The sequence below is a fragment of the Astatotilapia calliptera genome, chromosome 11 (assembly GCF_964374335.1).
Source record: "Astatotilapia calliptera chromosome 11, fAstCal68.1, whole genome shotgun sequence".
NCBI classification, from domain to species: Eukaryota; Metazoa; Chordata; class Actinopteri; order Cichliformes; family Cichlidae; genus Astatotilapia; species Astatotilapia calliptera.
In genome coordinates, this window is record NC_137432.1 from 32,695,913 (window position 1) to 32,706,172 (window position 10,260).

The window sequence follows — 10,260 nt, forward strand, 5'->3', positions numbered from 1 at the left end:
TTATTTACACCCATAGAACAAATGTGTTAAATACAACACATCTTAACACATGTGCTGCATCAGCTCAGGGACAACGCATTTTGTGTGCATTTTTTACAAAATGTGTGTAATTTTTGTCTTTCTTGTTGACATTGTGTCAAAATTCACACATAATGAGTTAAATGTGTCCAACGCTTTTTTCTGTAATGTTTTAACACAACCTTTTTAAGAGTTTACTGGTAAATACAGTAGCTTGTTAGAATTCCAAGACAAGATTTTACTCTGGCATATCCTGTCACTGTTGTGGCACGTGTCCCAGTCAAAGAGTCTGACTGTGTAAATCACATGTGAGCTGATAACAGCACTTTATGACCAAACTGTAACACACAAAGTTTGTAGATTTGGACAGAGTCCGTGTTTATTCAGTGGAATTCATTTAGAGTAAAAACCTTGCAAACTAGGGCATGTTATTACAGTTAATGAAAACCCTCATATTCCACAGAGGAATGGGGAGAATGGGGAGTTGAACAGGAAAAGTGAGTGGGGAGCGGAAAACTCGAGATAAACTCAACTTATATTTTTCAATGACGTGTTATGTTTTTCCTTTTGCTTTGGTGTTTGAATCAATACATCTTAATGACGGCCATATTTAAGAATTGAGTTTTACAAAAACATCAGAGGCTGCCAGTACCTAACCTTATCTATCTGTGTAAGAGGTTGAGTAATAAACGTCACGTGTCATGGTAGGATATGAATATAAGTAATGCTCCTTAACAGTGGCTCCTCATCTCATTCTGATTACTTTGCAAGGTATGTGGTTTTCATTGAATATTGTATAATACAGAGTTAAAGATGTTAGTCAATGTTTTTGTGTCAGCACTTGATTAAAGAGTTATTTTGTTTAGATTTCCTTTAGGTTTCTGACTTATGGAACAAATTTATTTTAAGTTTGGGATGGGAATTCAACATTTCCTCAATGTAATTATGTTACTAATTCTCTTGTCAGCGTGAACAATGAAAAACAGTTCAGGTCTGCTTTTGCTGCTTTTCCTGGGGATGTGCTCAGCACGCACCTATCGTAAGTATGATCTGGATACATAAAACTATTTGTGTTGTAAAACCTTTTAATGGAAAATTAGTTAAGCATAAAAGATGGCATATTGACAAGGGCCAACACACTTATCATCAGTTAAAGGTAAAGTAATTAAAGCAGTATAACGGAAACGTAAATAATAATAATAATAATAAATTGGATTTTATATAGCGCTTTTCAAGGCACCCAAAGCGCTTTACAATGCCATTATTCATTCACTCTCGCATTTACACACACTGGTGGAGGCAAGCTACAGTTGTAGCTACAGCTGCCCTGTGGCAGACTGACAGAAGCGAGGCTGCCATATCGCGCCATCGGCCCCTCTGTGTTACCAATATTTCAATAGCTAAAATAATTATATATTACAGTTATATTGGTCTATAATTCCCAGATGAAAAGCTTGCTAACATTAATCTCAAAAGTGGCAAAATGTCATTGTATTCTAAAATTGTTCAAGCTGTTCAAGAAAGAAAGTCCTTTATTTGGCATGTGAAATAAGAAATCTGGGTTTATAATGCAAATTCAATTATATAAAAGCATTTCTCATTATGAATCTTAAATCATATTTCTACTGTCTTATCTGCAGCAAACGTGGCTTTACGTGGAAAAGCTACCCAGTCAAATGAACTGAATCTTGAGCTCGCAGATGCCAGCAATGCCATTGATGGAAATCGTGAGTCTCACTATTGGGCTGGATCATGCATCCACACTGATCAGCAGACCAACCCCTGGTGGAGAGTGGACCTGCTGGATTCCTACATTGTCACCTCTGTGATCATAACCAACAGAGGAGACTGCTGTCCAGAAAGGCTTAATGGTGCAGAGATTCATATCGGCAACTCGTTACAAGATAATGGTGCTGGAAATCCAGTGTAAGTAAATGTATTACTCAAAACTCTAAATTAAAATGCTGCCAGACACATAAACAATTCATTGACCTTATTTGAAGACATAAACTTAACTAAAAGCACTGTTGCCTCACATTAAGAAGTCTGTTGAGCAGGTGCCCTTCAACATGATTGTTAACTGGTAAATGTGACATAGAAATAAATGGTTATTGTGGTGCTGTTAGCTTGTCATTAAAGTGATAATTTAGGCTTCACCTAAATCCATGACTATAACTGGATAAGTACTTAGGAAAACTGATCAGTGAATGGATGTTAATTTGTTTGTAAGTACAAATATTTAAAATAAATTAAAAATGAATTCACTTCTTATCTTTGTTTTAGGGTTGCAGTAATTTCTCACATCCCAGCAGGCAGGTCTTTAACAATTACTTTTACCAGACTTGTGGAGGGACGTTATGTAACTGTGGTATTACCAGGGGCAAACAGGATCCTCCAACTTTGTGAAGTGGAAGTCTATGGTTATCGAGCCCCAACTGGTGAGTATCATACTGACACTTCAATTTCTATGTGCAATTACAGGTCAGAATTTGAATCATAATTGCTGAGACCATTACATCCATTTAATATAGAGGAATCTATTTTTGCTCAGTGAATTTGTACAATAAGACTCGCTGAAAAACAGTTTCACAATAGAGATTTGTTAGAGATTTCAAATTTGTTATAGATACTATCTGTTACTAATATACAAGCAATACAACCTCCACTGCTCATCACTACAACTGGTTAAAGTTTTGCATTGGTGAGCCACTGAAACAACAAACATCAGGCACACCTTGTTAAAATGTAACAATGTGAAAATAGTTAGGATTCAAAACATATTCAGACTGGAGTTCCTTTATTCTGCAAAAGCAATAATCACGCATCATTACTGATCTTTGCAACTGTGTCATTGTACAGGAGAGAACCTAGCAATCCAAGGAAAAGCCACACAGTCTTCACTATATTTACCAGGCATGGCCTATAATGCCATAGATGGCAATCGTGCCAACCTATGGAACCAAGCTTCATGCACTTGTACAAACAAGGAGTTAAATCCCTGGTGGCGACTGGACCTGGGCAAAACCCATAAAGTGTTTTCTGTTAATGTAACCAACCGCGGAGATGGTTTCCCTGAACGACTCAATGGAGCTGAAATTCGAATCGGAGATTCTCTTGACAACAATGGCAACAACAATCCCAGGTAGTTTACAGTTAATAAATAAATTCTGATGTTTCTGACTCAAGCATGTCTGCTTCAGTATTTGTTCGGTAAAGCACATTTATACTAAGTTTCAAACTCTGCAAATATTACTTTGCGTTAACTTACATCGATAAAGTATTTGGTAATGTAGTATCTTCAATTATCAGTGTTTTTTATTTTTATTTTTTATTATTCAACAACAAAACATTTTCTCTTCTAAAAGGTGTACTGTGATCTCAAGCATCCCTCTGGGCTTCACTGAAACCTTTAAGTGTAATGGGATGGACGGTCGCTATGTCAACATTATCATCCCAGGAAGAAGCGAGCATCTGTCCCTATGTGAGGTGGAGGTGTATGGCTCCAGGCTGGATTAGATGTGAGGATGTTGAAACTGTTTAGCTGAGGCTGACTTGTGCAGATTGATGTTTAAAATTTTAAATTTAGCAGACTTTCATTATTCTAAAGACTAGTAATATAGTTTGGGCAACATTTATTCTGCATGAATACATTTTTGACCACTGTGAAGCAGAAGAATTTTAAAACAAGCTGAAAAACCTTATTTAACAAAATTATTTGGAGTCATTTATTTTGCGACCCCTGATAATGGAGTCGATAAAAGCAATGATGCTGGACAGTACTTTTTTTATACAATCACAACAATAAGCAAATCAAAATAACAACCAAGTGAGACTGAAGTTCAGTTATTTTCTTGCTTTAAAACTGGGGTCAACAGAAGACAAGCTGTGTTAAAACTGCAATAGATTCTTAACCACTTAAGCCCCACGCCCCCGGTACCGTATATTGTATATTTTATTTAACTTATAATGGCTGTAATATTTTAAATACAAGGTTTGTAAAACTTCTCTAAACTTTTTCATTTTTAGTACTCTATTTTTTTGTTGCTTTTGATTGTTTGTTGCTTTGCTTTTTACAGCTGTTGCTGAGTTGTTGATTTTGACTAAACTGAAACTGTACATTACTAATCCTGAACTTTTTTTTAAACAACTGAATATAAATATTAGCTTATGAAAATGAATTAAATATAATCTCTCATTCCGTGGCTGTTTTTATTTTTATTGTATATTATTGAGTATTAAAGCTTTTAGAGATTGTGCTGTGGTACCACTCTCTTCTTCAGCTTTTGGCTGCTCCCTCAGCCTCCCCTCTCTTTGTCTCTAAATGGCTCGACCCGAGCTGTACACGTATTTAATTTTGAACATATAGGAACGCATTTCTAAATTTGATAATAATGAATTACAGTAGTCCAGCCTAGAAGTAATAAATGCATGAACTAGTTTTTCAACATCCCTCTGAGACAGGTTATTTAATTTTAGAGATATTGCTCAAATGGAAGAAAGCAGTCAAGGTAAGCTGTTTGGAGGGGCAGTGGTTGGACCAAAACACAGGACTCGGAGACAGTGAATTTAACTTAAAGGTGGCAGCTTTTATTTGCTGGCAAATACAAACTGAGAAACAAACAATACACAGTGCAATAGCACTAAAAATAAAACAGAAACTCCAACTAGGATGAATGACCTAAACTGGGAAGACATGACATGACATGACATGGCATGGCATGGCATGGCATGGCCAAAACATGATGAGAGATAAACAAACAGCTAATGCAGAGGACATAGCAACAAACAGGGGAAGACACGGGGCTTAAATACACAGAGGGAAAACGAGGGAATGAGACACAGGAGGAGAGCACAGCTGGGAGTAGTCAAACATGACAAGACCAAGGGGAAGCAAAACTGAAAACATTAACACAAGACACAGACTGTCAAAGTAAAACGGGAAACATACAACAGCAACGCGGACTCAACAAGGGGAAACGGAACAAACCTGGAACGCAGAAAGAGAAACCAAGAGACTAAGAACTCTAAATAACACAAAAGCAAAGACTATTAATACTGAACAACACAAAACACTGGGTCAGGACTGTGACAAAAGCTGTCCTACATATTTGTTTAGTATGTGGATTGAAGATATCAGGATGATTGAACATATCCTGGTCATCTTTGCATATTTGGATAACAGTAAAAATGTATGCTATGTCTTTTAATGATACTGCCTAAAGAAAGCATGTATAATGGAAACAACTGGTCCTAGCACGAAACCCTGTGGAACTCCATAATTTACATTGTAATTTGAAGATGACTGTTCTCTCACATGACCAAATTGGAATCTTTTAGAAAAGCCCCTTTTCCATTAGCACTTACACTAGTAGTAAAATGGCGCCGGTGAGGTCGGCTGCCGTGCTGGATGCTCTGCCCTAACTTCTCCACTTTTTGCAGTTTTTCGTCACTTTTTGCCATATCTGCGACAATCTTGCATGGGCATGCAAAACACACAAATCCGCTACAGTAGAGACACTACAGTAGAGACACTTTGGTTTCTATTGGTCTGCAATACACGGACATTTCACCATGTTTAACTCCGGACCCAACCTGGCCAAAGGAGATCCTGAGAGAGAACAAAGGACGCGACCCTAAGCGACGGCCTCGAGGTAAAAGAGCCGGCATCAGGAACAGGCTACGGGCTCGCGCACACCGCGCACCCATGCCCAGTATCCTGCTAGCCAATGTTCAATCCATCGAGAACAAGCTTGATGACCTCAGAGCCAGAATCAAGTTCCAGAGAGACATTCGGGACTGCAACCTCCTCTGCTTCACCGAGACTTGGCTGAACCCAGCGATACCAGACCACGCCGTGCAGCCGACGGGGTTCTTTTCGGTTTACCGCATGGACAGGACAATGGAGTCGGGGAAGAAAAGAGGTGGTGGAGTGTGTTTGATGGTGAACAACAGATGGTGCGACAGCACAAACATCTCCCCACTCACACGCTCTTGCTCGCCCAATCTGGAGCTTTTGATCGTTAAGTGTCGCCCTTTCTATCTCCCTCGGGAATTCACTGCGCTCATTGCCTGCACTGTTTACATTCCGCCTCACGCGGACTCGGACACTGCCTTATGTGAGCTACATGAGGCTCTCACACATCAACAAACACTTAACCAAGATGCCGCACTCATTGTTATGGGAGATTTTAACAGAGTGAATCTCAAACGGACATTTCACAACCTTCACCAGCACATCAACTGCCCCACCTGGGGCACGAGGACATTAGACCACTGCTACACCCCGTTCAAGAACTGTTACAAGGCTCAGCCCCTGCCGGCATTTGGAAAATCAGACCATTCTGCCATCTTCCTCATGCCTGCTTACAAACAAAGGCTAAAGCAGCAACCACCAATCAGGAGGGAGGTCGCTCGCTGGACGGACAAATCGGTGGCCACGCTGCAGGACGCACTGGATGACGCAGACTGGGACATGTTTCGGCGCAGCTCTGATGACATCAACATGTTTACGGAAGCGGTTGTGGGATTTATCGGGAAACTAGCGGACGACACAGCAGAAAGAACTATCATCCGAACGTTTCCCAACCAGAAGCCGTGGGTGGATAAAAACATCCGCGACGCTCTGAGATCACGCACCGCTGCCTACAATGAAGGGCTTGTCTCCGGTAATATGGACCTATACAAGGCTGCGTCCTACAACGTGCGCAGCGTGGTCCGAAAGGCAAAGCGGAGCTACGGGGAAAAACTAGAGTCACAGCTACGACAGTGCGACTCTAGGAGCCTGTGGAAAGGACTGCGGACTATAACGGACTATAAACGACCAGCTTCTTCAATGATGAATGCAGATGCTTCACTGGCTGATGAGCTGAACACGTTTTATGCTCGCTTCGACGCCACAGCAATTAAAACAACAAACGGCTGCGCGCGCTCGGAGTGCACCAGTGAAGAAAATGCATTCGTCATCACAGAGCATGCCGTGAGGAACACCTTCAGGAGGGTGAACACCAGGAAGGCAGCAGGACCAGATGCAATCCCTGGCCGGGTCCTTAGAGCCTGCGCTGATCAACTAGCACCGGTGTTCACGGAGATCTTCAACCTCTCCCTGGACCAAGCTGTGGTTCCCACGTGCTTCAAACAGTCCATTATTGTCCCTGTTCCAAAGAAACAACAGCCCGCTTGCCACAATGACTACCGTCCAGTAGCACTGACTTCAATTGTGATGAAGTGTTTTGAAAGACTGATGAGAGATCACATCACTTCTTCACTTCCTGCCACCATCGACTCACTTCAGTTTGCTTACCGGACTAATCGTTCCACAGACGATGCCATATCTCACCTGCTCCACACATCCCTGAGTCACCTGGACACTGGCAGAGGGAATTATGTTAGGATGCTGTTCGTGGACTACAGTTCAGCATTCAACACAATAATTCCCTCTAAGCTTTTCACCAAGTTGACGGATCTAGGACTCAGCTCATCACTGTGTCAGTGGATCCTCAACTTCCTCACAGACAGACCCCAATCAGTGAGGGTGGGAAAACAAGTCTCCCCCTCCATCTCACTCAGCACTGGAGTGCCTCAGGGCTGTGTTTTAAGCCCCCTGCTGTACTCACTGTACACTTATGACTGTGTAGCCACATCCGACACCACCTCCATTGTCAAGTTTGCTGACGACACTGCTGTTGTGGGCCTGATCTCCGACAACATCGAGACGGCCTACCTGGAGGAGATTAGGAACCTGGAGACCTGGTGCCAGGAGAATAACCTCCTCCTAAACATCAGCAAGACTAAGGAGCTGATCGTGGACTTCACTACAAAGCAGGCGAGGAATTACAAACCCCTCATCATCAGTGGCACGCCAGTGGAGAGAGTGGACAGTTTCCAATACCTGGGTGTCCACATCACTCAGGACCTGTCATGGTCCTGCCACATCAACACCCTGGTTAAGAAAGCCCGTCAGCGTCTCTTCTTCCTCAGAAGACTTAGAGACTTCCATCTGCCACTGAAGGTGCTCAAGAACTTCTACTCCTGCACCATCGAGAGCGTCCTGACGTCAAACATCTGCACCTGGTTTGGGAACAGCACCAAGCAGGACAGACGAGATCTGCAAAGAGTGGTGCGCTCAGCCGAACGCATCATTCAATCAGAGCTCCCTGACCTGCTGTCCATCTACACCAAGCGGTGCAAGTCCAAAGCTAGGAAGATTATGATGGACCTCTCCCATCCCAACAATGGACTCTTCTCACTGTTGAGGTCTGGGAAGCGCTTCCGCTCCCTTAAGGCCAAAACAGAGAGAATGAGGAGGAGCTTCTTCCCCCAGGCTATTCGGGGCCTGAACCAGGTGTAGGACTGGACTCTGCCACACGCATCACATCACCACACGCACCACCACACATTTCCTATAATCCTATAATTCCTATAATTTATAATCCTTATCTTTATAATCTCTTCTGCTATTTGCACATTCTTTACTGTAAATTCCTAAGTTAATTTGTAAATTTTGTAGTAAACTGTAAATTGTAAATATTGTAAAACGTTTCTTCTGTCATTTAATGGTCGGGCATTGTACAGCTACAAGCATTTCACCCCCATGTCATACTGTGTATGGTTGTGTGTGTGTGACAAATAAAATTTGAATTTGAATTTGATACACGGCTCGCCACGACTCGACTCGACCACCTAACGTGCATGGTCATTGTTATAGTATTTTGATATAACTAGTATGCAACACGCTACAGTAAAGATGTTGAAGCGATGATATACCTGCTGCTTGGTCTTTGGCTTTTTGTCAGACTCAGGGATCATGGTGAGGTTTTTTTGAGCTATTTCACTTGTTGCTGGGTTACAAAAATGGTGGTTTGGATTTCTCTAAAGGAGACGCTGTCATAACTCATGGAGTGATGCCACTGACCAGACAATTGGTGGCATGTTGTCTCACAATGTCCCATTTTAGTACCTGCTTGGATCGCTTTGAACCCTGGCAGTGCAAGTGCTATTTTAATACCTGGTGCCAGGTACTGTGCCCTAAAGGAAAATCCTGAAAACCATGGCGAACCGAGGCAACCTTATTCTAAGCTATGCACTATTTGGTGAAAAGCATGTGATGTTTGCAGTGGTTATCTTCATCTTTGCTTGTGATTGGCAGTTCTGTTTCATTTCCGCATGGACTAAACTACCTTGACGCATAAAAAGCCAATCAGAGGTAACATAATATCTATTATTATATATCTATTGTTATAATCTTCCAATTCAAATTTTTTATAGTAGAAAAGAATACAAGCACGGTGGCACGGTGGTTAGTACCGTTGCCGCACAGCAAGAAGGTCCTGAGTTCAATTCCAACATCAGGCCGGGGTCTTTCTGTGTGGAGTTTGCATGTTCTCCCCGTGTTTGTGTGGGTTCCCTCCGGGTACTCCGGCTTCCTCCCACCGTCCAAAGACATGCAGCTTGTGGGGATAGGTTAATTGGATAATCCAAATTGTCACTAGGTGTGAATTGAATGAATGTGAGTGTGAATGGTTGTCTGTCCCTGTGTGTTGGCCCTGTGACAGACTGGCGACCTGTCCAGGGTGTACCCCGCCTCTCGCCCTATGACAGCTGGGATAGGCTCCAGCGCCCCCCGCGACCCTGAAAAGGATAAGCGGAAGCAAATGGATGGATGGAGAATACAACCAGCCTATATGCATTAGAAAGTGAACCAAATGATTTTATTGTAGGTTGACCTGTTTTTACCTCACATGGACGCACTTGTCCTGTTGGCAGAGAAAGAGACCGGCACTATAGAAAGATAAGATATATTTCATTCTAACTCCTTTTTTCCAATAAAGAAGTTTGTTTTGGACTCTGCTCAGTAATAGACTAACAAACTCAAAAACAAAAACAACTCGCAGGCAAACAGAATAGAACATAAAAGATATATTTCCAACTACCAAAAAATAAAAAATGCAAAATTACTACATGACAACCACATGAATTACTTGTCAAACGAATGCAGGTACTCACGTTTTATTTAGCACATTTACATTGTGCATATTGCCAGTGGCGTGTCCAGCGGGGTGGTCTGGGGGGGGGGGCACAGGCCAGTGTACATCACTGTCACAACAGCATTTGTTTTCATTCAAAGTCTTTATGGCTTTAATACCTGGTGGGCCGGTCTGTAGTCAAAATGCCCGATTTTCTCTCCCAGTCCAGCCCTGCAGGTTAATACTGGCAGTGTCACCATGCCAGCTGACTGTATTTCAT

General features: G+C 42.1%; 1 protein-coding gene across 2 annotated transcripts; it reads left to right on the top strand.

Annotated features, from left to right (window-relative positions):
- Window positions 1-655: 655 nt before the first annotated feature.
- Window positions 656-4,213, top strand: LOC113032680 (uncharacterized). Of its 2 annotated transcripts, XM_080308139.1 has the most exons (6): window positions 656-789; window positions 986-1,057; window positions 1,659-1,944; window positions 2,302-2,456; window positions 2,878-3,160; window positions 3,384-4,213. In XM_080308139.1, the coding sequence occupies exons 2-6, from the start codon at window positions 994-996 to the stop codon at window positions 3,532-3,534; spliced, it is 939 nt and encodes a 312-aa protein (XP_080164265.1). In that variant the 5' UTR covers window positions 656-789; window positions 986-993; the 3' UTR covers window positions 3,535-4,213. The 2 variants fall into 2 exon arrangements, with proteins under 2 accessions (XP_080164265.1, XP_026041495.1); XM_026185710.2 differs by lacking the exon at window positions 656-789 and having other exon boundaries at window positions 870-1,057.
- The last annotated feature ends 6,047 nt before the right edge of the window (window positions 4,214-10,260 follow it).

What these genes read in the sequence shown, in the direction of transcription:
- LOC113032680 (XM_080308139.1), top strand. Translation starts at nt 994, where the DNA reads ATGAAAAACAGTTCAGGTCTGCTTTTGCTGCTTTTCCTGGGGATGTGC. An exon ending in GTGCTCAGCACGCACCTATC is followed by an intron (nt 1,058 to 1,658) that starts GTAAGTATGATC and finishes TCTTATCTGCAG; the next exon opens with CAAACGTGGCTTTACGTGGA. An exon ending in TGGTTATCGAGCCCCAACTG is followed by an intron (nt 2,457 to 2,877) that starts GTGAGTATCATA and finishes GTCATTGTACAG; the next exon opens with GAGAGAACCTAGCAATCCAA.